This window comes from Eulemur rufifrons, chromosome 27, assembly GCF_041146395.1.
Source record: "Eulemur rufifrons isolate Redbay chromosome 27, OSU_ERuf_1, whole genome shotgun sequence".
Lineage (NCBI taxonomy): Eukaryota > Metazoa > Chordata > Mammalia > Primates > Lemuridae > Eulemur > Eulemur rufifrons.
The window spans coordinates 26,566,399-26,588,796 of NC_091009.1; the positions used below are offsets into that span (position 1 = coordinate 26,566,399).

Consider the following 22,398-nt stretch of genomic DNA (forward strand, 5'->3'; position numbering starts at 1 on the left):
CGTCAGACTGGACATGTGGTAAGTTTTACCTGATTAGCAAAATGCTCACACTTCCAAACTGAGGTCCTCACAGTAGATTCCTTCCACAAGATTGTTGCCGCTTAAAACTAAGGAAAAATAAAAAGGAAAGAAAAGGAAAAAAAAAAAATCAGAGGAAACTTGCCCTGCCCTGGCCACCGGCAAGGCTGACACCAAGGGGTTAAAAGTTAAGTGGAAGTTGAGCTTCAAGAAGTAGGATGGGGCCTCTCGTTGAGAAAAAGTTGAACAAGGCATCTGGGGCCGCACAAACCTCCACCTTTTTTGGCCTCGACCTTGGCAACCCCAGCCTCCCTCCTAACGCCCTCCGCCTCTGGGACTAACCAGGGAAGCAAACGTTAGTGGCAGCCAAGGAGAGGGGCTGGCTTTGCCAAGACTAAAGAGGGAAGGGAGGGGAATAAAGCAAGAATCTCCCACCTCCCTCCCGGGCGGAGGGGGCGGGAGGAGCGCGTCCCGGTCAGGCCGAGCAGTGTCTTGGACTCTGTGCATCTCCTCGGCAGCCGCGCGGGAAGGATGCTGGGCCGCAGGGGCGCGCGCGCGGGGCCCGGGATGCCGCGGGGCTGGACCGCGCTCTGCTTGCTGAGTTTGCTGCGTGAGTATCGCCGCGCGCTGCGGCCGCCCCGCGTCCCCGCGGGGGGGAGGGCCGAGGCTCTCCCGGGGGCTGAGCCGCAGGGCAGAGTCGCGCGGAGGGACGAGACCCCGGCCCCCACCCACGCGCTGCCGCCCCCGGCTGCGCCCGCGCGGACCAGCGCCTCACCTGGGAGTCGGTGGCGGCGGGAGGGGAAGGGAAGGCAAGGCCACAGCGCCGGGGGTGTGAGTCAGCCGGGGAGTGTGAGCCGGGTCCCACGACTCGCTGGACTCAACTCAGATAAAGTGCTTTGGAGATGCCGGTGTCCCCGCGCTGCCAAAGGTGTGGAGCGCGCAGTTGGAGCCCGAAGCAGGAGAAGGGGGAGGAGAGAGGCAGGAAAGTTTCGTGGCTGTGAGTTGATTCCGAAAGCAGAGGCCCGGAGAGCGTTTCGGGGAAGGGGCCCAGGCGCCCACCGCCCACTGGGACATCGGGAGCCAGAAGTGGACATTAAGGAATGTGAGGGAAGCCAATCAGGGGCGAGGCGCCGCGTCCCACGCCCAGGACACCCGCGGGGGAAGGCCGAGTTAGGTGAGCAGAGAAGTTTGTAATGAAGAACAGTTTGGAAAAAAAAAAAAAAATCTTGCATTTAAGATGGGAAAGCTTAGTTAGAATTCCTCCTTCGAACAACACACCATCCCACTGGAGACGAGGTAGTGGTAGCGGGAGTTTGGTCTGCCCCCAGCCTTGCTCTCCTCACTACCACCCCTCACCCCTGCACAGTCTCAAACTTGTTGCCTTTTGGAGTTTTCTTCTTCTGCCCTTTTCTAAGTTCTAAAGCTGGTAGATGGGTCAAGACACTCTCCTACTCCCCTCTGCATATCCTTACTTCTCAGGCTCTTGCTCTCGGTTTGGTAAAAAAATAATAGGTGCCCAACAAATATTTATATTTGATAGCTTTCATTAAAGGAATAACATTCTGCATCTCATCTCACTGCAGTAGGAAGGCGTAAACTTTGTAAGTTGCTCTCCCTTTTGCTTCCAGTGCTCCAGGGCTCCCAAGTGCCTACTCTCACCATATTCTAAAGGCCACCCACCATGGCCCTACAGAGCGACCTGGACTGGGCCTCAGTGCTCCCATTCTCATCTGCTGGCCCCCTTTGAGTCCACCCAACTGGAGAGAGCTGGCTCAGGGCTGCAGGAAGCTCTGAGTTAGGTCCTGGGTTGTCCTGTTTGGCAGCCCTGGACATGTCCCTTGGGGCCGGGGAAAAGCTGTCACCAAGGTTTGGGAACCCTAGGATGGGTGCTAGACTGTGCCTTCACGACAAGGGGGAGTTAGCCAGTGGCCCAGATTCCAATCAGATGCTCCACTCTCCTTTGGCTAGACAGCACATGATGACCTGGTCCTGGGCCCAGTGAGGCCCACCCATTTCTTATTTCCTCAGCTGGCCGGTGTCAGTCTCGCCTTGGCCTGGCGGGGTTGGGGTCGGGGGAGCAACGCAACCTTTGCAGAACCTTGGGCTGATATGCTAAGGATTCAGTGTCTCAGCTTCGAGAGGGAGGGATGGGACATCGGTACCCACTCCCAACCTTGCCAGCCTACTTGGGCCAGTGGTAGCCTTCTCCAAGAGCTTTCTAGGGGTTTTGTTTTGTTTTGTTTTATTTTGTTTTGTTTTGATACCAGGAGTCATTTTCTGTCCTGGGATGCGTTGTTAGGCTAAATGAAATGAATGACTGTACCTTGAAATGCTACCAAAGGGCGATTGCAGAAATGCTATTACGGTGAAATTGAGGGCAGAAGGGGGTTCTGTGGTTTTTTTCGTCATTTATCCCAACAAAGAGCTTGTTTGGGGAAGGTCTTTTTTCTGTCCCTGTGAGAAGTTGGCTCCGTATAGGCACAGCAGCCAACCAAAAATGGGCTCTGTTTGTTGGGGTTGGGGTAGATCACAGACCAGAGTCGGGGTGGGGGTGGGGGGGGCACCAGGCAGCACTTCTGCAGCACCCGCTGGGACAGGAAGCCTCGCAGGTAATTAGGGAACCCCGATTGTCAGGCTCAGGATATCTGTTTCCTCCAAGCCCTTCAAGGCCTGCCCCTCTCCTCACCCTAGCAACAACCCCAGTCCCACCCGTCACATTCCTCTTCTTCCTTTGGGTCCTTAGTGCCTGCTGACCCCACACCCATATCCTGTCTGGGGCTACATGTAAGAGGGGAAAAAGAAAAGGGAAAAGAATTTTATCAGATATTTTCCAGAGGGGAGAGAACTCCACCCTTTGAATCTCTGCCACATGGCGACCGAGGAGGAGCGGCCTTGGGGACCTCTGACTAATTCAGTGGTCCCCAATGCTCCCCCCTTGTAGGGACAACCCAGCTGGCACGACCTGTGCAAACACACGTCTTCAGTGCATTCCTGTTTGGCTGATAGAACACGCAGGGGCCTCGGCTGCTTTTTCTTATCCCTTTGGCTCCACCTCCTGGGCCTCCTGCTCCCTTGTCCTCTTCTCCTTCCTTCGCTCACTGAGGCTTTGTCTCCAAAAGCTCAGGGCAAGAAGTGCCAAACTGCAGCAGATAAACTCAGCTGCAGAGTCCTACAAAAACAAATAAAAAAAAGGAACAAATTCCACTCCTTACGGTCTCATTGCCTGATTTCCCTTAGACCCTGGGCCGGAGGGCCTGGGTTTACTTTTCAGGGCTGGGTGGTTACCCAGCTCCACCCTCAGGGTCCTTGGGCCTCCCTCTCGCATTGCCTTTGGTTGCTCTAACTAAATGGCCTGCAGTGCGGAGAACTAAAAATGTGAAGGTATGGAAAAAGAACAAAAACACCACCCTCCAAAAGAAAATTCTCACAGTCGCCAGGGCAGAATTTCCATATTTTTCTGGGCTTTGACTTCTCTAATGAGAACATTCTCTTCCCTCCTTAGCTAAGAAATGAAAACACATGATCAACGAATTTTAGTCCCAAGGGCCCCGACTTTGTGCCAAGGAGAGAGGTGCACGCGTGTTGGGAAGATGGAGATAGACACGGGCCGCGGACCACGGTGTACTTCCCAGTACCTACACTCTGGGGCCCGGCAGGGAGTGAGTCACTGCCCTTCACATGCAAAGGAAAAGGCCTTTTGGCCTAACTGGGAAGTGTACTTCTTCCTGATTTGGAAAAAATAAAATAAAATAAAAACTGATACCTCATAGAGGGAAATGGCATCTCTAGGTAGCTGGCCCCATCGTTTAAGAAGTTGACTTAATGGTTCTTAATGGACAAACCCTGCATGTTCAAGGGCAGAGAGGATGCTAAGCTTGGTAAAATAAAGTGGAACCCTTTATTTTAAAGGTGAGCCCTAGAGACAAGGAAGAGCATAGAGAGGGAGGAGAGCTGCCTGGGGTAATAGTGGAGCAGTGATGGGTGGAGGGTGGAAAAGACCCGGCCAAGGAGATCCCTTAGCGTATGGCTTCATTAGCACTGTACTGTCTAAAATTTCAAGGTTATGCCATTGTTTCTTCTCGGCTGCCCTTGTTCCATGCTCTCAGACCTTCAGTAAAAATCAGCTACACACTAGCCTTGCAGTAGTGGTTCTCAGGGGAGGCTAAAGGAATGGGTGCTCAACTAGCTGATGGGGAAGCAGTACAGTACTGAGGTCTGCTGAGCCCACAACCATATCCTGTCTGGGGCTACATGTAAGAGGGGGAAAAGAAAAGGGCTGCCATCCAGGAATCAGGGGCGCTAGGAAGATGAGTAAGAAGTAGCTGGGAGAAATGTAGGCCCCCAGAGAATGCTCAAGATATTGGGGTTCCACGATAAGTGGATGGGGTCCAAAACATGCTGTGTGGACATAAAAGGGAAATATTGGTACACTGGGAACCCTCGGATCACAGATACCTAGTTTACGCTCACACTTCAGCGTATCCTCTGCAGCTTAAGAAGGCATCAGCCCAGTCCTTTGTTCTAGTCCCAGATGGCTCAAACGCATGGTGGACCTCAGGGTTGGAAGGGACTTCTAACAAGGATGCTTCCTGAATGCCTCCAGGAAGCATGGGTGGCTCTCGTATCTCCCAAAGTAGCTCATTTCCTTCTTAAAAATAACTACATTATTTTAATTTTTTTTATATTGCAGTGAAATTAGCCTTCCTGTACCTTCAAATCATTAGTTCTAATTCTATTCTTTGGACCGTCACAGATTTAATTTGGTCCTTCATGACAATTCCTGAAGACCTTTCCAGTTGGCCCCACTAGATTATAAACTCCTTGAGGGATTTATCTAAATCACAATGACACTAATGCCCCATGAAGGAAAGAGATCAAGAGATCAGCTCTTATTTTGCAGTCTCCACTGAGCAAGATCACTGGTGCTTAAGAAAAATAAGAATGAATACACAGGTTGAGAATCCCCTATCCAAAATGTTTCAGATCTCAGATTTTCTTCAGATTTTGCACATATTTGCCTTAGGGTAATTTCATACAATAGTTTGAATAATTTTATGCATGGAACAAAGTTTTGACTGTGTTTTGACAGCCACCCATCACATGAGGTCACGTGAAATTTTCCACTTGTGGCGTCATTGTTGGCACTCAAAAAGTTCTGGATTTTGGAGCAATTTGGATTTCGGATTTTCGGATTAAGGATGCTCAATCTGTATAAATGCCATGAAACTTGAAGAAAGTTATTTATTCTCCCTCCTCAAATTCTTTTTTTCTGGATCAGGAGTCAGTAAACTTTTTTTGGTTTTGTTTTTCTCTATCTCTAGTCATCAAGCAAACAGCAAACTTTTTATGTAAAGGGTCAGATAGTAAATATTTCAGACCTCGGGGACCCTCTGTGATTTCTGATGCATATTCTAATTTGTCTTATTTTATGACACTTTGAAAATGTGAAAGCCATTCTTGACTCACTGGCTGTGTAAAAACAGCCTGTGTGGGGGCCAGGTTTGGTCCACCCGCCGTCGTTTTCCGACTGCTGAGCTAGAAGAAATAACACTAGCCCCTCAACAGCATGACTTGATTTCTAGAACTCATCTAATCCTGGTTATCTTTACATGGAAACTCCCTAATTTGATAAATTCCCTCTTAAAATATAGCATCAGAACGAGACCGCCACACCTGGGGGTGGCTAATATAAACATGCCCGCTGCGGTTCCCGTTCAGCCCTGTTGCTTATTCCAAACTCTGGGGGCTGAGCGAAGCACCAGGAGTAAAACACACACATACAACACTGGGGCTGGCACTCAAGACATTTATAATCTAGCAGAGGTGACATTGGACCTATCCTGAGGAAACAGCATATATGATTTTGTACAAGATGTGTGGGAGAGATAAATGTCCCACACTCTCCGAGAAGCAGAAGGAAGGTGCTTATAACAAAGATAGCCACTGTTTCTTGAGCTTTTACTAGACAGGATAACCGCTTACACGTCTTATCGCCTTTGTTCCTCAAAACAACTAAGAGGTAGGGACTACTTTTATCCCTTCCTTCTGGTACTGTAATTCTATGGACCCAGATACCCAGGAACTCCTTGAAGATACTCCTCTTGGGCCAGGTGCTAGAATTTGAAAGGATGGGCAGGGTGGGGCTGGCTGGCCAAGAGATCAGAAAACTAAGGAGGGCTGGGAAAACAAGACCTGGCATAGGAAAACTCTGCCACTGAAAACAGGGGAATTCAATTATTTAGGTAACAGAGCTTTCCGAGTCTCCGAGGATTTGTAAACCCACTTTAGAGAGCAAAAGACTCTTCGGTTTACAAACGGTAGGTAGAAATCTTTTCAAAATGTATCGCATATGCCTCTGCTTCCTGAAAGTACCAAAAAGAGGATCTAAACCTTCATGACTCAGATGCATCATGAAAATGATGTGGCTATGTCGCAACTCAGTGACATCGTTAAGGCTTTTCAAGGTAGATGTATCTATTTACTCCGACCATAAATGATTCCAGACGAGTGTGGGTTTCGATACTTACGTCTGTTTTTCATTTATTTCTCTTTCTGAGTTTTCAGCTGTTGCTTCTCCTTATTATTTACTTCTAATAGTCTCCTCCTAATCATCAGCTTTAGCTAGGATATCAGATAACCAAGCTTATTAGTATTGTGTGTAAAACAAGAATAACTGCCTCTGAATAAGTACCTGTCAGTTCAATGCGTGACATTTACTGCATGAATTTTGTGACATCTATTCTGCTTCTCAGCATCCTCACTTTACTGTCTTCCCGATACTTCTTCCCCTCCCCTTGCTCCGGGTTTGTGAGATCAAATAGAGCAACCAGGGTCTAACGGGGTCCTTAGAAAGATGCAGTTAATAAGGATGGACTGAGAAGTAAACAACAGCAGACAGATTTTTATTCAACTTTAAATTGCACTATAATTCTTCATAGGGTTGAGGAGAAGGGCTGTTCCTCCTTCTCTGGAATGGAAAGGAGTGGAGGTTTCTTCAGCTGTCTCTTAGAATCAGACAAGCTCTCCCGAACTGGTAGGCTGCTATTACTGCCCTGTAGAGTCGGGGGTCAGAAAGATAAAGAAAGGTCAGTGTTTGATGGTTTAATGCCATGGATGTGTGTGGGGAGAGAGGATAAAAGGAGATCCACGATCCGTCGACTCTTATAACTATTGCTCCTCCAGGGCCCGGTCTCTACATGGGAGCGCTGTGCAGGGAGCTCTAGAGACTGCAAACCCGAGAGACTCACTCACTGAGAGTCCCTATGCTGCTGTGCCTGTGTCGGGACTGGCTCCAGGCCCCTGGCTAGCATGTTCCCTTGCTCTGTGCCAGCTCATGTCCACCCAACCTCCTAGCCTTGGCTTTCTGCCCTCCCTCTAGTCCTATTCCTCTGGGGTCTCAGAGGCTTCTCTGCCCTCCCCAGGCTCGGGGCTGTGAATATGAAGTTGAGGTCCCGTTCTCATTTGCAGACGGACCCTGCTACTCGTTCTCCAGTGCTTGGCCAAGTGGTGGGCTGGAGGAGGCTGCTGCAGCTGGGGCCCGCCCCTCGTGGGTCGGCAGCAGGCCTGGGTCCAGAGCTGCTGCGTTCTGCTGGAACAGCCACCTCTGTCCTCAGAACCAACAGCAGGTCTCTCTTCACATCTGGAAAAGTTCAAAAGTGTTTGTCTGGGTGAAGGAGGCCCCTGGAGGAGGGGGTTCAAAAGCATGACATCACCTCAGCCAGGCCCAGCTTTCTTTGGAAAGAGAAGAGGGCTGGGCCAGGCTAGACCAGATGGGATTCCCAGGAATTGACGTGTTGGGGAGAGGCAGGGAGGGTGGGCAGGGAGAGGGGTGTCAGGGGGTGTCTTGGCATTATGCCTTCAGAGGGTGATTCTTTAATTGAGTGTCTGAATGTCACCACCACCTGCCCTCTACCATGAGTTCAGATGAATCTGTCCTTAGAGTCAGAGTGGTGAGAGGGTCCAATCTAAAGAGGGAAGAAGCCTGGATCAGCTTCTGCATCTATTTTATTTTCATCAACCCACCTCCCATCTAAGTCGGATGGGAGCCCATCCTTTTCTCTCCAGAGACATGGAGAATGCACCCAGATTTTTAGCAATTTAGACAGAGCCTGACCCCCTGTTTCATCTACTCCAGAGTCCACTAAACCTCAGTGTCCTTTTGCTACTTGTCCCACGTGAACTGTAGTCTTCCCTCTTGGCCAATGTATTGGTGATTCATGTTCTTCATCTCTAAGGTGGAGATAGTAACAGCACTTCTTCACCCTGCTTACCTGACACATAAAGTGAAGACACGACATGACTGTAGCCCTTACCAGTAACGTCAACCTACTTGCAGCAGGTAGCAGAGGGAGGCAGATGTGGCAGAGTGAGACCATTGTCGTCAGCGTTGGGGAATATATTCTTAGTCCCAGGTTAATTGCCTTGAAAGTAAAAGTCTAACTCTTCTCTTAGTGCGGAGGGAAATAAGAGGTGGCATTATGCCTTGCTGTTTACCTGGAACCCTCTAAAAAATACATACCTACATCCCAATCAGGAAAATTTAGAGCCAAGCGTAAAGGTGGCCTGGGACCTCAGGGGCCTTTCCTTGAGGATGGAACTGCTGGTGTGGACTCTGGATACAGATCCAAGGCAGGAGTACAACGGAGGCCTACAGACTATATTTCTAAGTACTTCAAAGTTATTAATCAGGCTAACCAACTTATAAATAAAATATCTTCTATCTTTTTACCTTGACAAACATACCTTCACGGCTACCTGGAAGGCCAAGTGTGAATTTGGGACTCTCACACTTTTGGCATTCAGTGCCACAGGGTGGCTGAGAAGGAAGAGGTGGCCCCTGGCCCCAGCCCACTCTCCTTCTCTTCTTCCTTCCCGTACTTTCACCCACACTGTGGGGATCTTGCATGTGTGCATGGGACACACCACCCACGTGTTTAAGCACCCGTCCTCCCCCCTGCAAGCAGCCATCCTTTGACCATCACTGGGCCACACACCTTAGTGCCACAATTCACCCTCAGAAGGACGGATGGGAAGAAAATGTCCATGCAGGTCCTGGATGTGAGCCAAGGGCCATCTGGGCAAGAAGTTCTAGGACTTCTGGTCCCCAAAGTATGATCTAGAAGGGAGGGTACACTCTAGTTCGTCCTCAAAGGAAGCAGAAAAGGGTGTGGGCCCTCTAAGGTGCAGGGTCTAAGCAGGAGGCTTTTCCTTCTTGGGTCTAAGGATGGTACCACTGAGTACCCCAGGATATATGGAAGAGAGAGCAAGAACACTCATGAAGATCTTCAGAGAATAACGAGATTCAGGAACATTATAGTGCAGTAATTTAGCATTTCTCATGTCATTGATCCTCCCAACAATCCATGTAAGTTAGCCAGAAAGGACCCTTGCTTAAGTGAACTGAGACACACACGCACATTAAATCACACAGTTATTAATAGTTATCGGCAGAGCAAGAACTAAGCTCTCTGTCTTCCCATGATATTTAATGAGGAACCGGGCCTTGTGTTCTCTAGTCCATGAGTCAGATTCCTAGGTCAGCGTTTCCCAAAAGAAATCTGGAGGTGCTTGCTGGAGCTGTGTTCCTCAACAGACGGAAAGGAGAATGGGTTTGAAAACCAGGAGGGAAAAGGGGAATTTGGGAGTGGGGAAGTCTGAGAAAGATAGAAGATTTTTAAGGGGATCGCATGGAGGCGGTGTGAGTCTAGTGATTCTTCTGAGAGTTAATGTATTGGATGGAAAGTGACCAAAAAAGAGCCATCCTTTGGCCATCAGTGTATCAGAAGGATGCATTGAAAGGCAAATAGAAGCATATCCTTTCTCACGTTTTAGATCTTTGCGATATTTATGCAGGTGTAATTTTATATTTTAGTCTTTTGCCGAACATATTATGAACATTGCCTCACATCTCCACGTTGCCACATTTTCATCAATTTTTGCTTGTAATGATTATGTATATCATTATGTAATGATTATGGTATCTTAAGTGCCTATACCATTTATCTTATTGGAATTAATTTTGTTGTTTGCAACTTTTCCGTCCTTTAAATAATGCTATACTAGATACTTGTTTGCATAATTTTTTTCCCTTCTCTACTTCCTTAGGGTGATCTAGCAGTGGGAAATTAGTTCACTGTCCAGGAGGATATTCTTATGACTGCTCCATTGCCAGAGGCAGCAAAGAATGTTCTAGATGGATTCTACCTAAAGTCAAGAAATTGTACCAGGTGATGTCACAAGACTCCAGGACGGTTTAGGTTCTGATTTTTCTTCTTTGTTTCCCTATAGCCTCCGGGTTCACAAATGCAGATAATTTGACTACTACTACTGTACAGTTAACTACCCTGGGAACGACTTCAGTTACTCCTACAAATTTATCTGGTGAGGAAACCACAACACCGAGCACCTTTGGAAGCGCCAGCCCATACTCTGTCTCTCTGGACAGCAATGGGACCACGGCAACCATCTCAGGTAAAAAGAATGTTTGTCCTGGGTCCCAAAAAGATGCAGCTGGTGCTTGGGTAAAGCATTTGGGGACGGTTTGCAGATGGCTGCCCTTACCACAGATGAAATCATGTAAGGTCCTTGGTTTAATGGTTTGAGCATTATGCTTAGGGTGCCCTGAAGTAAGTTCTAGATGATTCTTCCTAGAGTGACGACTTCCTCAGGCCCATGCCTTGGCAGCCGATCCTGATCGGTAATGCACCCTGTACCCCTACTCTCATGCTGAGTTCAGCTTAGTGATAAAGTAAGGGTCAGATGGGGACTCCATAGATATCTCTGATCTCTTCCAAAGAGGAAGGAAAGTGGGTACAGGTTTAAACTGGCGGTCTTTGGCTTCTCTGGGGTAGACCAGCATCTATTTCAGTGTCAGAATCCTGAGGGCACCTCTACTTCATTCTAGATTATAGCTATGGCTCTGACAGCTGGCTTGAAATGAGTTTGGTCAGTGTTAGGACATGAAGTGACTGTTAACTCTCCAAACTCCCTTTTCTGTGTTGAGATCCATGCCCATGCCATGAATGGAGATCGTGTGTGTGTGTCTACGTGCTCACGTGCACACCTGTGTTTTGATCTATTCCAGAGACTACAGTCAATTTCACATCTACCTCTGAGGTCCCTCTAGTCGCTGAAACCACAAACTCCTCTGTCCAGTCTCAGACCTCCCTAGCCACCACAGTGCCCACCACCCTAGCCAACTTTTCGACTTCAGAGATGACCGTGAAGCCCAGCGTAGCACCTGGGAATGTTTCGGATCCCTCACTCAACCACACCAGCCTTGAGACACCGACCACTGAACCTTATGCACCTACTTCTACCCCACGTACCATCAAGGTGGGTGAATTGAGCCAAAAATGGCACATTGCCCTATCACTTCATATGTGTACAGGCAAGCTCTGTCTTCCCCCCCTCTCCTCATCCCCGGCGATGGGATTTGGGTCGTGGGAATCAGTGTGGAAACACACAGTTGAAAATATTGCGGGGGTGGGGGTAGGAAGGGGAGGCGAGGGCTGGAGTCAGGTGACAAGGCCGATCTGCGCTTTAGGTTTTACATTTTAGGGAGCAGAAAGTTAAGGGGATTCTCAGAGATCCATCTAGTCCTTTGTGGCTCTTTCCAGCACCCATTGGTATCACTGACCAGGGCACCATTCCCTTTTGGCAATATTTAGAAACTGTCCCCCTTTAATGGGGCTGCCTCTCGCAAACTGTTTAGGACAAATAACACTCCCTCACTGTGCGAGGGTGTGGTGGTCGTGCCGGCATGGAGAAGCAGCGAGGAGGTCACTGACAGGGGCAGACCTGTGCAGACCTGGCACGGTGAGCTCAGCCTGTCCTTCGCAGCCCTGGGGCCGGCGGCTGTCAACAGCTTTCAGCGCAAAGGGCAGAAAACATGAGGGTGTGGAGCCTGGGGACAGGCACGAGCAATCTGTCTGCTTCCCATTTTTGAAAGAGCCAGAATGAGAATTCGGAGAGTCCGGGGGGCCAGGAGGAAAATGGGTGTTACCAGGACATGCCAGGCTCCGCCATTACCTGTTTGCCTGTGTGGCCTTCCCACAAGGGTAGATTTCACTAGAGGGAAAACAGCCCAAATGGGAAAAGATCCTCCCCTTTCCCATTCCTGCACCGTCCAAGCCAAAGTTTACCAAGACTGCCAACAGCTACTTGCCTGCAAGCCTGGGCTAGTAACAAAAATTTTTATTATCAGAGGGGATAGGGGTGAGACAGAAGAGAGCGTAACTCTTAGAAACCTCTAGTCCCCTGACAAATTTTAAATTTCCTTTTCCCTAAAACCTCTTTTAAGAGAGTACCCCACAGAAAACTAACTGGAGGCTGGTGTGGTGGCTCACGCCTGTAATCCTAGCACTCTGGGAGGCCCAGGCAGGAGGATCGCTTGAGCTCAGGAGCACCAGCCTGAGCAAGAGTGAGACCCCATCTCTAATAAAAAGAAAAAAAAAAAATACATAAAGAAAAGAAACTGGAAAAAAGGAGGGGAAGAAATGAGCAACAAAGATACTGGCTTATTTACTTCGTTTTTGTTATTGTTTTCGTTTTAATACAGGGAGAAATCAAATGTTCAGGCGTCAAAGAAGTGAGATTGACTCAGGGCATCTGCCTGGAGCTAAATGAGACCTCCAGCTGTGTAAGTCAACCCCCTCCCACTCTGCTTCCTCCCCTCCCTCTCCCAATCCCTTCTGAACTAAGCCTTCTTGGATTGGCCTGGACTTTGGTAAGGGTGGGGGGAGTTTAGCGCGGCCGCTTACTTCTCACACAGAGCTTTTGGTTTAGGGAGTAAGAGGCCCCATCTGGTGGGCAAAAAAGGCAAAAACAACTTTAATTAAGCTTTGTTATTTTTTTCCCTCCTCTATAGTACATTTAATATATATACACACACACATACATATATGTTGTCAAATTTAAGTTTGCTTTTAAGAAAGTCCTTCTCACTATCCAGATATGAACCAGTCACCTAAAATGTCAGTTCATTTATTATTATTTACATATAACTCTAATCCACACAGAATTAATTTTGCTATAATGCTGTATTTTCCACACAACCATTTTTCCTAACATTACTTATTGAATGATTCCCTCGTTTGTTAGTTGGGATTCTTCCTTTAGCCTATTTCAGGTATTTATGTGCCCCAGGGCATATTGTTCAGAGATATTTTATTTGTTCAGTTTGTCTATATTTCTGCCTGTTTTAAATTTTCAAAATCACTGTACGTTTACATTACAGTATTTTTATTATAATATCCAGCCACGAAGGTCTTTCTTCATTACACTGTAGAAAATGTAAAGTGTTTTTCGTTTGTTTCTTTAAGAAAAAATGCAACAAGAAAAATTGCATTAAACGTTTAAATGAAACTGCTCTAAAATCCCTCCATTTTTTTCTGGTTTTCTTTTGTATCTCTTAGCATCTTGGGTTTTTTTTAGTTTTAAATTTTTTTCTATGGGTTTGGTAGATTTCTGAGAGTTATGTAGAGCATAGATCTCCCATTGTATATTCAAATTGACTGTTGCTGATGTGTTAGAAAGTTAATGGAGTTTTGAATAATTATCCTGGGCTTGGCCATTTTCTTGAACTTGCTTATTGATTGCAGGAGCTTTTTAGTTGATTCTTTTTAGGTGTTAAAGTAAGCTACTTTATTATCTACCATGACATATTGTTCTTCTCCTCCTGTTTAGTAGTTATGCCTCTTGTTTCAGCTTCATGTCTTATTCCGCTGGTAAGAATGTGTAGAGTGTGGTGTTAATGTTTAATGATGACAGCAGGCCTTGCTTTGTTTCAGTTAATCCAATTCCTGATAGTCACAAGGCTCTGGAGGAAGGATGGGGTGAAGGGAAGAGTGGCATTTACTCATACAAGAAAACATTTTCTCACAGGCTGGAAATCCATTTAAGGGAAACATAAATGTGAATGAAGCGTGGCATGCATAGACTGGAAAGACTGCAGCGTGCAGTGGGCATAAGCTATTTATTTTGTCCATTCTGACTACTGATGTCTTACCTACAATCATCAAATTTTTAAAAATTACATCTAAAAGAATTACTTAACTTAGGGCATTTAGAAACAACAGAAATTATGAAGACATGAGTTTGCATCATGGAATAACTAAATGCAGCTTGCAAGATAGTTAACTTAATCATGAATATGCAATGTACAAGTAATACACAGTGTGTTTCTGATGCTGATTTTCAACTCTACTCATTAGGAAAAAAATCTGTCAAATCCTTTGCTAGTTGTAGCTAAAGAATATGACCACCTTCTTTTTTTTTTTTTTTTTTCTTTTTGAGACAGAGTGTCGCTTTGTTGCCCAGGCTAGAGTGAGTGCCGTGGCGTCAGCCTAGCTCACAGCAACCTCAAATGCCTGGGCTTAAGCAATCCTACTGCCTCAGCCTCCCGAGTAGCTGGGACTACAGGCATGCGCCACCATGCCCGGCTAATTTTTTTTTTCTATATATATTTTAGTTGGCCAGATAATTTCTTTCTATTTTTAGTAGAGACGAGGTCTCGCTCATTGCTCAGGCTGGTCTCGAACTCCTGACCTTGAGCGATCCACCCGCCTCGGCCTCCCAGAGTGCTAGGATTACAGGCGTGAGCCACCGCGCCCGGCCTTGTTTTGTTTTTCTATCATCTCGGTGGACCATTTATTTTCCTATGTATCATACAGGCATTCTGTGCCAGAATGCTAATTCTTTGTACATAGGATTGAGAGCTACCTGCAGAGCCTTCTAAGTGTCTATCTATTGCTCGTCAAAGTTCACATTTAACTTGGGTTATTGTACAAGACAAGTGACAAGTGGCAGAAACTTACTGCTACTCCAGAAATAATTCTTCTTACTCTGCTGTGGTCTGTCTCTCTATGGTCTTTGCAGTCTAATCTACTTGTGCCACAGCTGAGACGGTCTCTGCACTGCACGTTCCTCTGAGATTCTGGGAGGATCTGTGAGTAGGGATGTGGAAAGAGAGTAGCCTCCCCCAATTCCATATGCTAAAGAGGGCTTCCACAGGGCTGGCCTCCTAATGAATCACCTCCGTGTCAGCACACGTGCGGTGCTGCTGTTCCCCTGGTCTTTCCACCACTGTTCATCCTCTTTCTTCCTGAGGACTCCTCTTCCCCAGCCCCCAAGCAACAGTGCCTCCTCCTGTGCCCCAAGGTGGATTTTCCTGAGCCAGCAATCTTTGTTTCAGAAGTTTTAGCCGCAGCTCCCGATTGTGTCCCAGATTCTCTTTCCTTGGGTCCTACTCTCTGCTTGTCCGATAATCAGTCTGTTCCAAAGGCTGTGAGTGGTGCAATGCCACCGAATTTTCCTGTGGTTGCATTTGTACTTTTGGTGTCAGAGGGCCTTAAGGTACTGGTTCTAACATTGGGAGACTCAGACCCTACCCACAGCCTAATCAGGAGCATGAAGGATTTGGTTTCCCTGACGTCATGGCCTTGAGTACTTATACAATGTTGGTCCACTCCTGCATCTGTATCCGCCCATAACAGAAATATGTGGGCCTGGTTCTCAGCTATCCAGACACTCATTCTGCACTAGTATATGGTGGTCACCCGCACGTTAGCTCTCTCCATGTGCATTATGTAGGCGTGTCTTCTAGACACACATCCTGTAGACATTTACGTCCCAATTACGCTCCTTTGGCTCCCCATCCTTCACCTCTAGGCAGCCAGGGAAGGGAAGGTGCTACCACACTCCTCTCAAGCAGCTGCTACCGTATCTCAGGACCCTTAATTAGCAGAACGTGTCTCCCCAAATCTAACTTTCCTTCGCTCTGCTGAAGTGTCAGCTTAATTTACTTTTTGTGCTTGTGGTTCCCCCAAATAGTTTCCAACAAGTGAGATTACTTTATTCTGTCATGCAGTACCCATTTGTCCAGGGGGATCCACCAAAATGGTTTTTTTAATTGTGGTAAAATGCACATAACATAAAGTTTACCACGCAACCATTTTTAAGTGTACAATTCAGTACCGTTAAGTACGTTCACACTGTTGTACAATTTCCAGAACTCTCTGCATCTTCCAAAACTGAAACTCTGTACCATTAAATAGCTCCCCACTCCTCTTTCCTCCAAACCCTGACAACCACCATTCTACTTTCTGTCTCTAGGAATTTGGCTACTCTAGGTCCCTCGTCTGAGTAGACTTATACAGTGTTTGTCTTTTTGTGACTGGCTTATTTTACTTAGCATGATGTCCTCAAGGTTCATCCACATTGTAGCACGTGTCAGAATTTCCTTCCTCTTTAAGGCTGAATAATATTTCATTGTGTGGATATACCACATTTTGTTTCTCCATTCATCCCTTGATCTTCCACCTTTTGGCTAATGTGAATCATACTGCTATGAACATGAGTGTACAAATGTCTCTTCCACACCCTGATTTCAGTTCTTTTGGGTACATATCCAGAAGTAAAATGGCTGGATCATATGGTAATTCTATCTTTAAATTTTGGAGGCACTGCCATACTGTTTTCCATAGTGGCTGAATCCTTTTACATTCCCACCAGCAGTGCACAAGGGTTCCAATCTGTCCACATCCTCATCAACACTGGTTATTTTCTGGGTTTTTTTCTTTATAGTAGCCATCCTAGTGGGTATGAGGAGCATCTCTTTGTGGTTTTGATTCACATTTCCTTGATGATTAGTGATATAAGCATCTTTTCATTGGCCATTTGTATGTCTTCTTGGGAGAAAAGTCTATTCTGGTCCTTTGCCCACCGATTTGTTTTTTAGAACTACCTTTCTTAAGTGCCACATCTGTTTACATGCAGAGTTTGTATTTACTCGGCTAGTTCGCATTACCCTTACTCTGTCACATTGACGGCACCTGAGGCAGGCTGCCTCCAGCCTCCAGATCATGTCCCCCAGGCCCCGCCTTCCTTGCCCTCTGCCCAAACACTAAAGGTCAGTTTCCATGCAGAAAACCTAAGTTATAGATGGAGGATTTATGAAGAGGGCGTGCCTACTGCAAAGAGCCTGGTATCTGGAGACAATCTAACTTCTCGCCCTTCGCTAGCTGCCCACTTGTTGCTTGACTTGTAGGAGGTCCCTTAATTACTCCAGTTCCTATGTGAAAATTGAGTTTATATCTGCATTGTCAAACTCACACCAAAGTAGATAAAATTATCCTAAAAGGGGTGGGGGAGACAATTGATCCTAGAACCTCAACACTGGGAAATATCTTAAACGTCATTTAGAAAAATGCATGTTCTCCCTCCTCCCCACCCCAGTGCTTGATGTGATTCTTTAACATGTTAAGAGTCTTTGCAAAGTTTGAGGATGCTACTCTAGAAATAACTTTTCTACCTGGTTTTATTATTTTTGCAAACAAACACATGTGAGCTGATGTAGCTAGAGGCTTGTAAATCTGATTCTCATGAGCAAAATGGTGAAGCTGTGGCTTCCTCCTGCCCACTCTCCCATGATGTTTGGCCACAGCCTCTCTTGGGGGAGGATGTTTATTGCAAGCATCCGGAGAAGTATTGTGCTTTGTTCAGGATCCACCTGCTCCTCTTGGGGCCTAAACACAATTCACTGATGCCGTTGGACTCCAGAGTGGGAGGCTAACTGCCGTTATTCCCTTGAATTTAGTCCAAGAAACTAAGCGAGGGGTGGGGGGGGGGCCCTGTGCAGAGGCCAACCAGTTGGGATGTTAAGTTGAACAACAATTCCCTGAGTTCTTTGTTTGGTAGGTGCTAGGATTAGTGCAGTCTGGGTTCAAAATTTTATAACGTACACGGTCCCCCACCACACTTAGGAGTCTCACGGTATAGTCAGAGAGAAATGACAATAGCAGTAAGGCAGAATAGGATAAAATATGGGTTCTAGATGATATATAAGGTACTCTTATTAACAATAATAGTAATAGCTACCATTTGTCTAGTGCCCATTAGGTTCCCAGCACCATTTTGGACACTTTTCACACAAATATCTCTTTAGTCACCACAGCAACTCAACAGACAACCGAGGAACCTGATGCTCAGACCAGTTGCACGACTGGCAAAGAATCTAGTCTCTTTGTGCCTCCATTTCTTCATCTCCCAGAGGAGGAGAATAATAGCACCCATCTCACAGAGCTGTGTGAGGCCCAGATGAGTCCATATGTGTAAAGCACATAGAACAGTGCCTAGGACATAGCAGGTACCCTTTACTGTAATTGCCATACATACAAACTGAGAGCTTTGACCATATAGAAGTCAAGATACCCCCCCCCCCGAAGCCCCCACAACACATGACATACAGCACAAACATACACAAGGCACATGCACAGAGGTTTTCGCACAGTGTCTTATATTCGGGGCTTGATAAACGTCAGAGCAGCTGGATAGTCTCAAGGTCCAGCTTCTTGGACTCAGCAGGCAGAGGAAGGTGCCATTGGGTTTGGCCAGTTTAGATCCTGCCGGAGCCCTGTCCCTCTGCCTGTCTCAGGAAGAAGACATATTGCAACTAGAGACATTTCAGGAGCCCAGAGTCATCTGGACAAGGACCTTGCTCCTCTTTAATCAGAAACATGGTGCTAGGGAGGGGAGCTCCCCGAGGGGAAGCCACGTGAGGGTCTCCTAAGAGAGGAAGGAGACAGCTGATCACACCCAGTGTGGTGTCCTGACTACCTACTGCAAATGCTGTTTTAAAGAACAGGTTTTCCGGAAGCAGAGCCTCTACCCAAGGACTTACTGGGAGACCTGCAGAATTGATTCTTTTCCTGAGAGGTGAAGCTGCAGTGGCCTGAGAATTCACTTTTCTGTGACCTCATCTCTTGGGGGGTTTCTGAGGCTCTTTTTGGACTCGTGTCTCCTTGGCCTCCTCCAAGCCCAGTTATTTTCCCTAAGATCCCTCAGATTCCAGCTGGATCCCAAGGCCAATCTTGACCTTGCCTTGTGCAGGAGCAAAGGAGCCTGGGTTTTCCTGCCTTGGGTCACAGCAGTAGGAAAATACCCAGGCTCCATTCCAACTGGGAGGACCCTCCGGCCTTGTCTCGAGCAGCAGTCGTGCCTGCAAACAGGAAGCTTTCTGCTCCACGGAGGCTTAGTTCTGATGACGGTCACACGCCCCAGCAGTTTTTCCCTAACAGGAAAGATGTCAGAGCTGTTCAGGCATTTCCTCCTCTGCCATCTGCTATCCGGACTGAGGAGAAAGTCTTAGTTTCGGTTCCTTTCCTGCATGTGCAGGAGAGGTCACTCCGATGGGAGGCTGCTGAGATAAATCCTGGAAAGTAGGAGAACAGAGTTTTGAAGGGCACATAGCCAGTGCTTCCAATTCACTTCCTGGGACTCGATGGTTGAAGATTTATCTGGGTTTATCTTCTGCGTCTGAGTTCCTGAGTCCTGTGAACCAGTCAGCAACCTGGCGGACGATCTATGAACTCCATTAAAACTGGGTTCCATGCTTTTAATGGAAAAGGGGAGTGGAAAACCAGACAAAAACACCATTTTGGTTTGAGCAATGTCCTGTGGATAGTAAGGGAGTAAGCCACTGAGGCTGCCGTTGAGTGTCCAGTCATAGATTTGTTCTGGATTCCTCACCTCCCATGGCTTTTCTTCCACCGTGTAAGCCTATTGTAACCTTGAAACAAAGGACTTTTTCTTAGTTATTATTGCATTATTAATTTTTTTTTGTTGGTGGTAATGTCTTTTGAATTTAATTTGAATAGCGTATGTGTACATGGGCAATTCTTAAATAAGATAATGCTTCCTTGGCTTGTTCTCTGACGTCTTAGACGCTAATAGATGTATGTTTTGGTACTGGGAAAATTTTGAGTTTTTTTGTGTTGTGTTGTTGCACATACACAATTAGTAGTATTTTTTTTTTTTAAGTTGGAATTTTAGAAAGAAGAATCCTTCTTGTGGAGGGGAGTAGTAATGTGTTTTAAATCAGAATTATTACTTGAGATGCTGGATGCAGTATAGGATATAGTTATAGCTTCATCTCCTGCTCTCCATTTTTCTCTGCCTTCCCAGGAGGACTTTAAGAAGGACAAAGGAGAAGGCCTGGCCCAAGTACTGTGTAGGGAGGAGCAGGCTGACGCCGAGGCTGGGGCCCGTGTGTGCTCCTTGCTCCTCGTCCAGTCTGAGGTTAAGCTTCAGTGTCTGCTGCTGGTATTGGCCAACAGGACAGGTAAGGGACACATCTGTCTGGGGAGCTCAGGAGCTTGGGAGGGAGTAGGGCTAAGCTTAGGCAGGGCTGAGGCTGGAGCATCCTGTGTGGAGATCAGGCATCTCAGCCCTAGAGACCACAAGGCTTGGCTGACTTTGGGAGTGGCCCACGCCAGACAGACCATCCCAGCCATGAGAGCATCTTCTAGAACCACATGAGAGGGTAGAGCCAGGATGAACTGGTCTAGCTTCCAGATTCAGCAACCCCTGTTTCTAATTCTAGAAATTTCCAGCAAGCTCCAACTTCTGGAAAAGCACAAGTCCGACCTGAGAAAGGTAAGTTCTCTGAGATGAGAGGTCTCAGAGGGAATACTGGGTCAGTGGAGCTCACTGGCATAGGGGAGGAAGTAACTATCTTCTCCAGTCCTACTTTTCCTGCCTCTCCACCCTTCCCTGATGGTCTTCAACTTTCTAGGCTTGAACCAAAAATTTTGTAGTGCAGCTTAACTAAGAGACGTCAGTCTTCAATCCTGTTTCAAAAATCCCTAAGGTCAATGTCCCTGTTTAGTCACACACAGGGATCTAGAGTGTGTGGGCTGGGCTCCTCTTCCAGAACCCACTTTTCACAAGTGACAGGCTATCTTTTCTGTGTCTTCTTTTCAAGCTGGGGATCAAAAGTTTCACTGAGGAAGATGTTGCGAGCCACCAGAGCTACTCCCGGAAGACCCTGATTGCACTGGTCACCTCGGGGGTCCTGCTGGCTGTCCTGGGCATCACTGGCTATTACCTGATGAATCGCCGCAGCTGGAGCCCCACAGGAGAAAGGCTGGTCAGTTCTGGGGTCCAGGGCAAAGGAAATGAGGACGATAGCGGTCATCTGGGGAGGTGCATGGATGCCATGGATGAGGAGGAGAAATACCAGAAAAGGCACTTCTGTGCACTTATATAGGGATATGCACGCATGCACACACCGTGTCCTTGGAAAATTCAAAACATTATATGGCCACTGGGGGAGGGGCAGCGACTGGGGCCAGCCTGCCTCGCACTGTGGTAGCAGATGTTTTCTGGGCGAGTTCAGCTGGGCGCCACCAGAAGCAGCCACGCTTATTTGCAGGCATATTGAATGCTCCCTGGCTGCCATCTTGCTCACGAGAAGGGGACACATGGAAGGAAGATTACTTCTGAAGTGTTCTGGATGAGGGAGGACAAGGCTGAGGTTGGACTCTTGGCCTCTGGCCTGTTACCCATTCTGGGGAGGTTATTCCACTCTTGGGACTGCCGGTTTTCTTGGCGGGAGCTGGCTGCTGAGCTGCGGTGGCATGGTGTGGTGCCTCTCCTCTGTCCTCTCTCCTCTAGGAGCTGGAACCCTGACTGCTCTCCAGGAAGAAAGGAGTCTGCACATGCAGCTGCATCCCCCCTCCCTCCTGCTCCTGGCCCCCCGCTTCCTGTTTGGGCCCCTCCCCCACCCTACAGCGTCTGATACCCCTGCTTACCAGATAATGCTACTTTATTTATACACTGTCTAGGGCGAAGACCCTTATTACACGGAGAACGGTGGAGGCCAGGGCTATAGCTCAGGACCTGGGGCCTCCTCTGAGGCTCAGGGAAAGGCCAGTGTGAACCGAGGGGCTCAGGAGAACGGCACCGGCCAGGCCACCTCCAGAAACGGCCATTCGGCAAGACAACATGTGGTGGCTGATACTGAATTGTGACTCGGCTGGGTAGGGCGGGGCTGGGCAGTGTGCGGGGCCCCTCCCTGCATGACCACGAGCTGCCTCCTCTGTGGGTGACCCAGGTCCTTGTTTGTTGTTGTTGTTGTTGTTTGTTTGTTTCCAGAGGTGTGGGTGGGTTCCTGGTTTCAATGACAGTTGGAAATAGAACTTTCCAGAGACAAAAGGATGGGGTGGATTTTTTTTTTCTCAATAAAAAGTGGTGTGGGTAAATACTGTAATTAAAGTGATACTGAAACACCAGCTGTTTTTTGGCTCTATCTTAGCTGGGTGCGTCTGTCTAAATGCAAGAGTGGTCTCTCCATCAGACCTGGCCGAACTATGCGGTGATGGGGGGGAGGGGCTAGCCAGGGAAGAGGCTGGACCAGCTCCGCAGGCACAGGTACCAGCCAGGATGTAAGGACCTTTGGCTGCGTCTGCCACCTGCTCCCCTCCATGGGGAGCTGTCGGGAGGCTCCCAGGAAAGCTGGCTGTTTCCAGCAGGAGGAAGCAAGGCAGTCCCGAGTGCAGCCTCAGGATGGAGGGTGGTGTGCTGGGGACGTATGGACTGTAC

The 22,398-nt window shown here is 47.6% G+C and overlaps 1 protein-coding gene across 2 annotated transcripts; it reads left to right on the forward strand.

Annotated features, from left to right (window-relative positions):
- The first annotated feature begins 497 nt into the window (after positions 1–497).
- Positions 498–22,046, forward strand: CD34 (CD34 molecule). 2 transcript variants are annotated; one of them, XM_069459273.1, is made up of 8 exons: positions 498–628; positions 10,306–10,488; positions 11,102–11,352; positions 12,578–12,658; positions 19,981–20,137; positions 20,399–20,451; positions 20,780–20,944; positions 21,642–22,046. In XM_069459273.1, exons 1-8 carry the CDS (start codon positions 550–552, stop codon positions 21,825–21,827), a joined length of 1,155 nt encoding a protein of 384 aa, XP_069315374.1. In that variant the 5' UTR covers positions 498–549; the 3' UTR covers positions 21,828–22,046. The 2 variants fall into 2 exon arrangements, with proteins under 2 accessions (XP_069315374.1, XP_069315375.1); XM_069459274.1 differs by lacking the exon at positions 21,642–22,046 and adding an exon at positions 21,472–21,545.
- Positions 22,047–22,398: the final 352 nt, after the last annotated feature.

Excerpts from the sequence above, each read along its gene's own strand:
- CD34 (XM_069459273.1), top strand. The coding sequence starts at position 550 with ATGCTGGGCCGCAGGGGCGCGCGCGCGGGGCCCGGGATGCCGCGGGGC. Across the intron at positions 629-10,305 it reads CTGCTTGCTGAGTTTGCTGC|CCTCCGGGTTCACAAATGCA; the intron begins GTGAGTATCGCC and ends GTTTCCCTATAG. Across the intron at positions 20,945-21,641 it reads GCCCCACAGGAGAAAGGCTG|GGCGAAGACCCTTATTACAC; the intron begins GTCAGTTCTGGG and ends TACACTGTCTAG.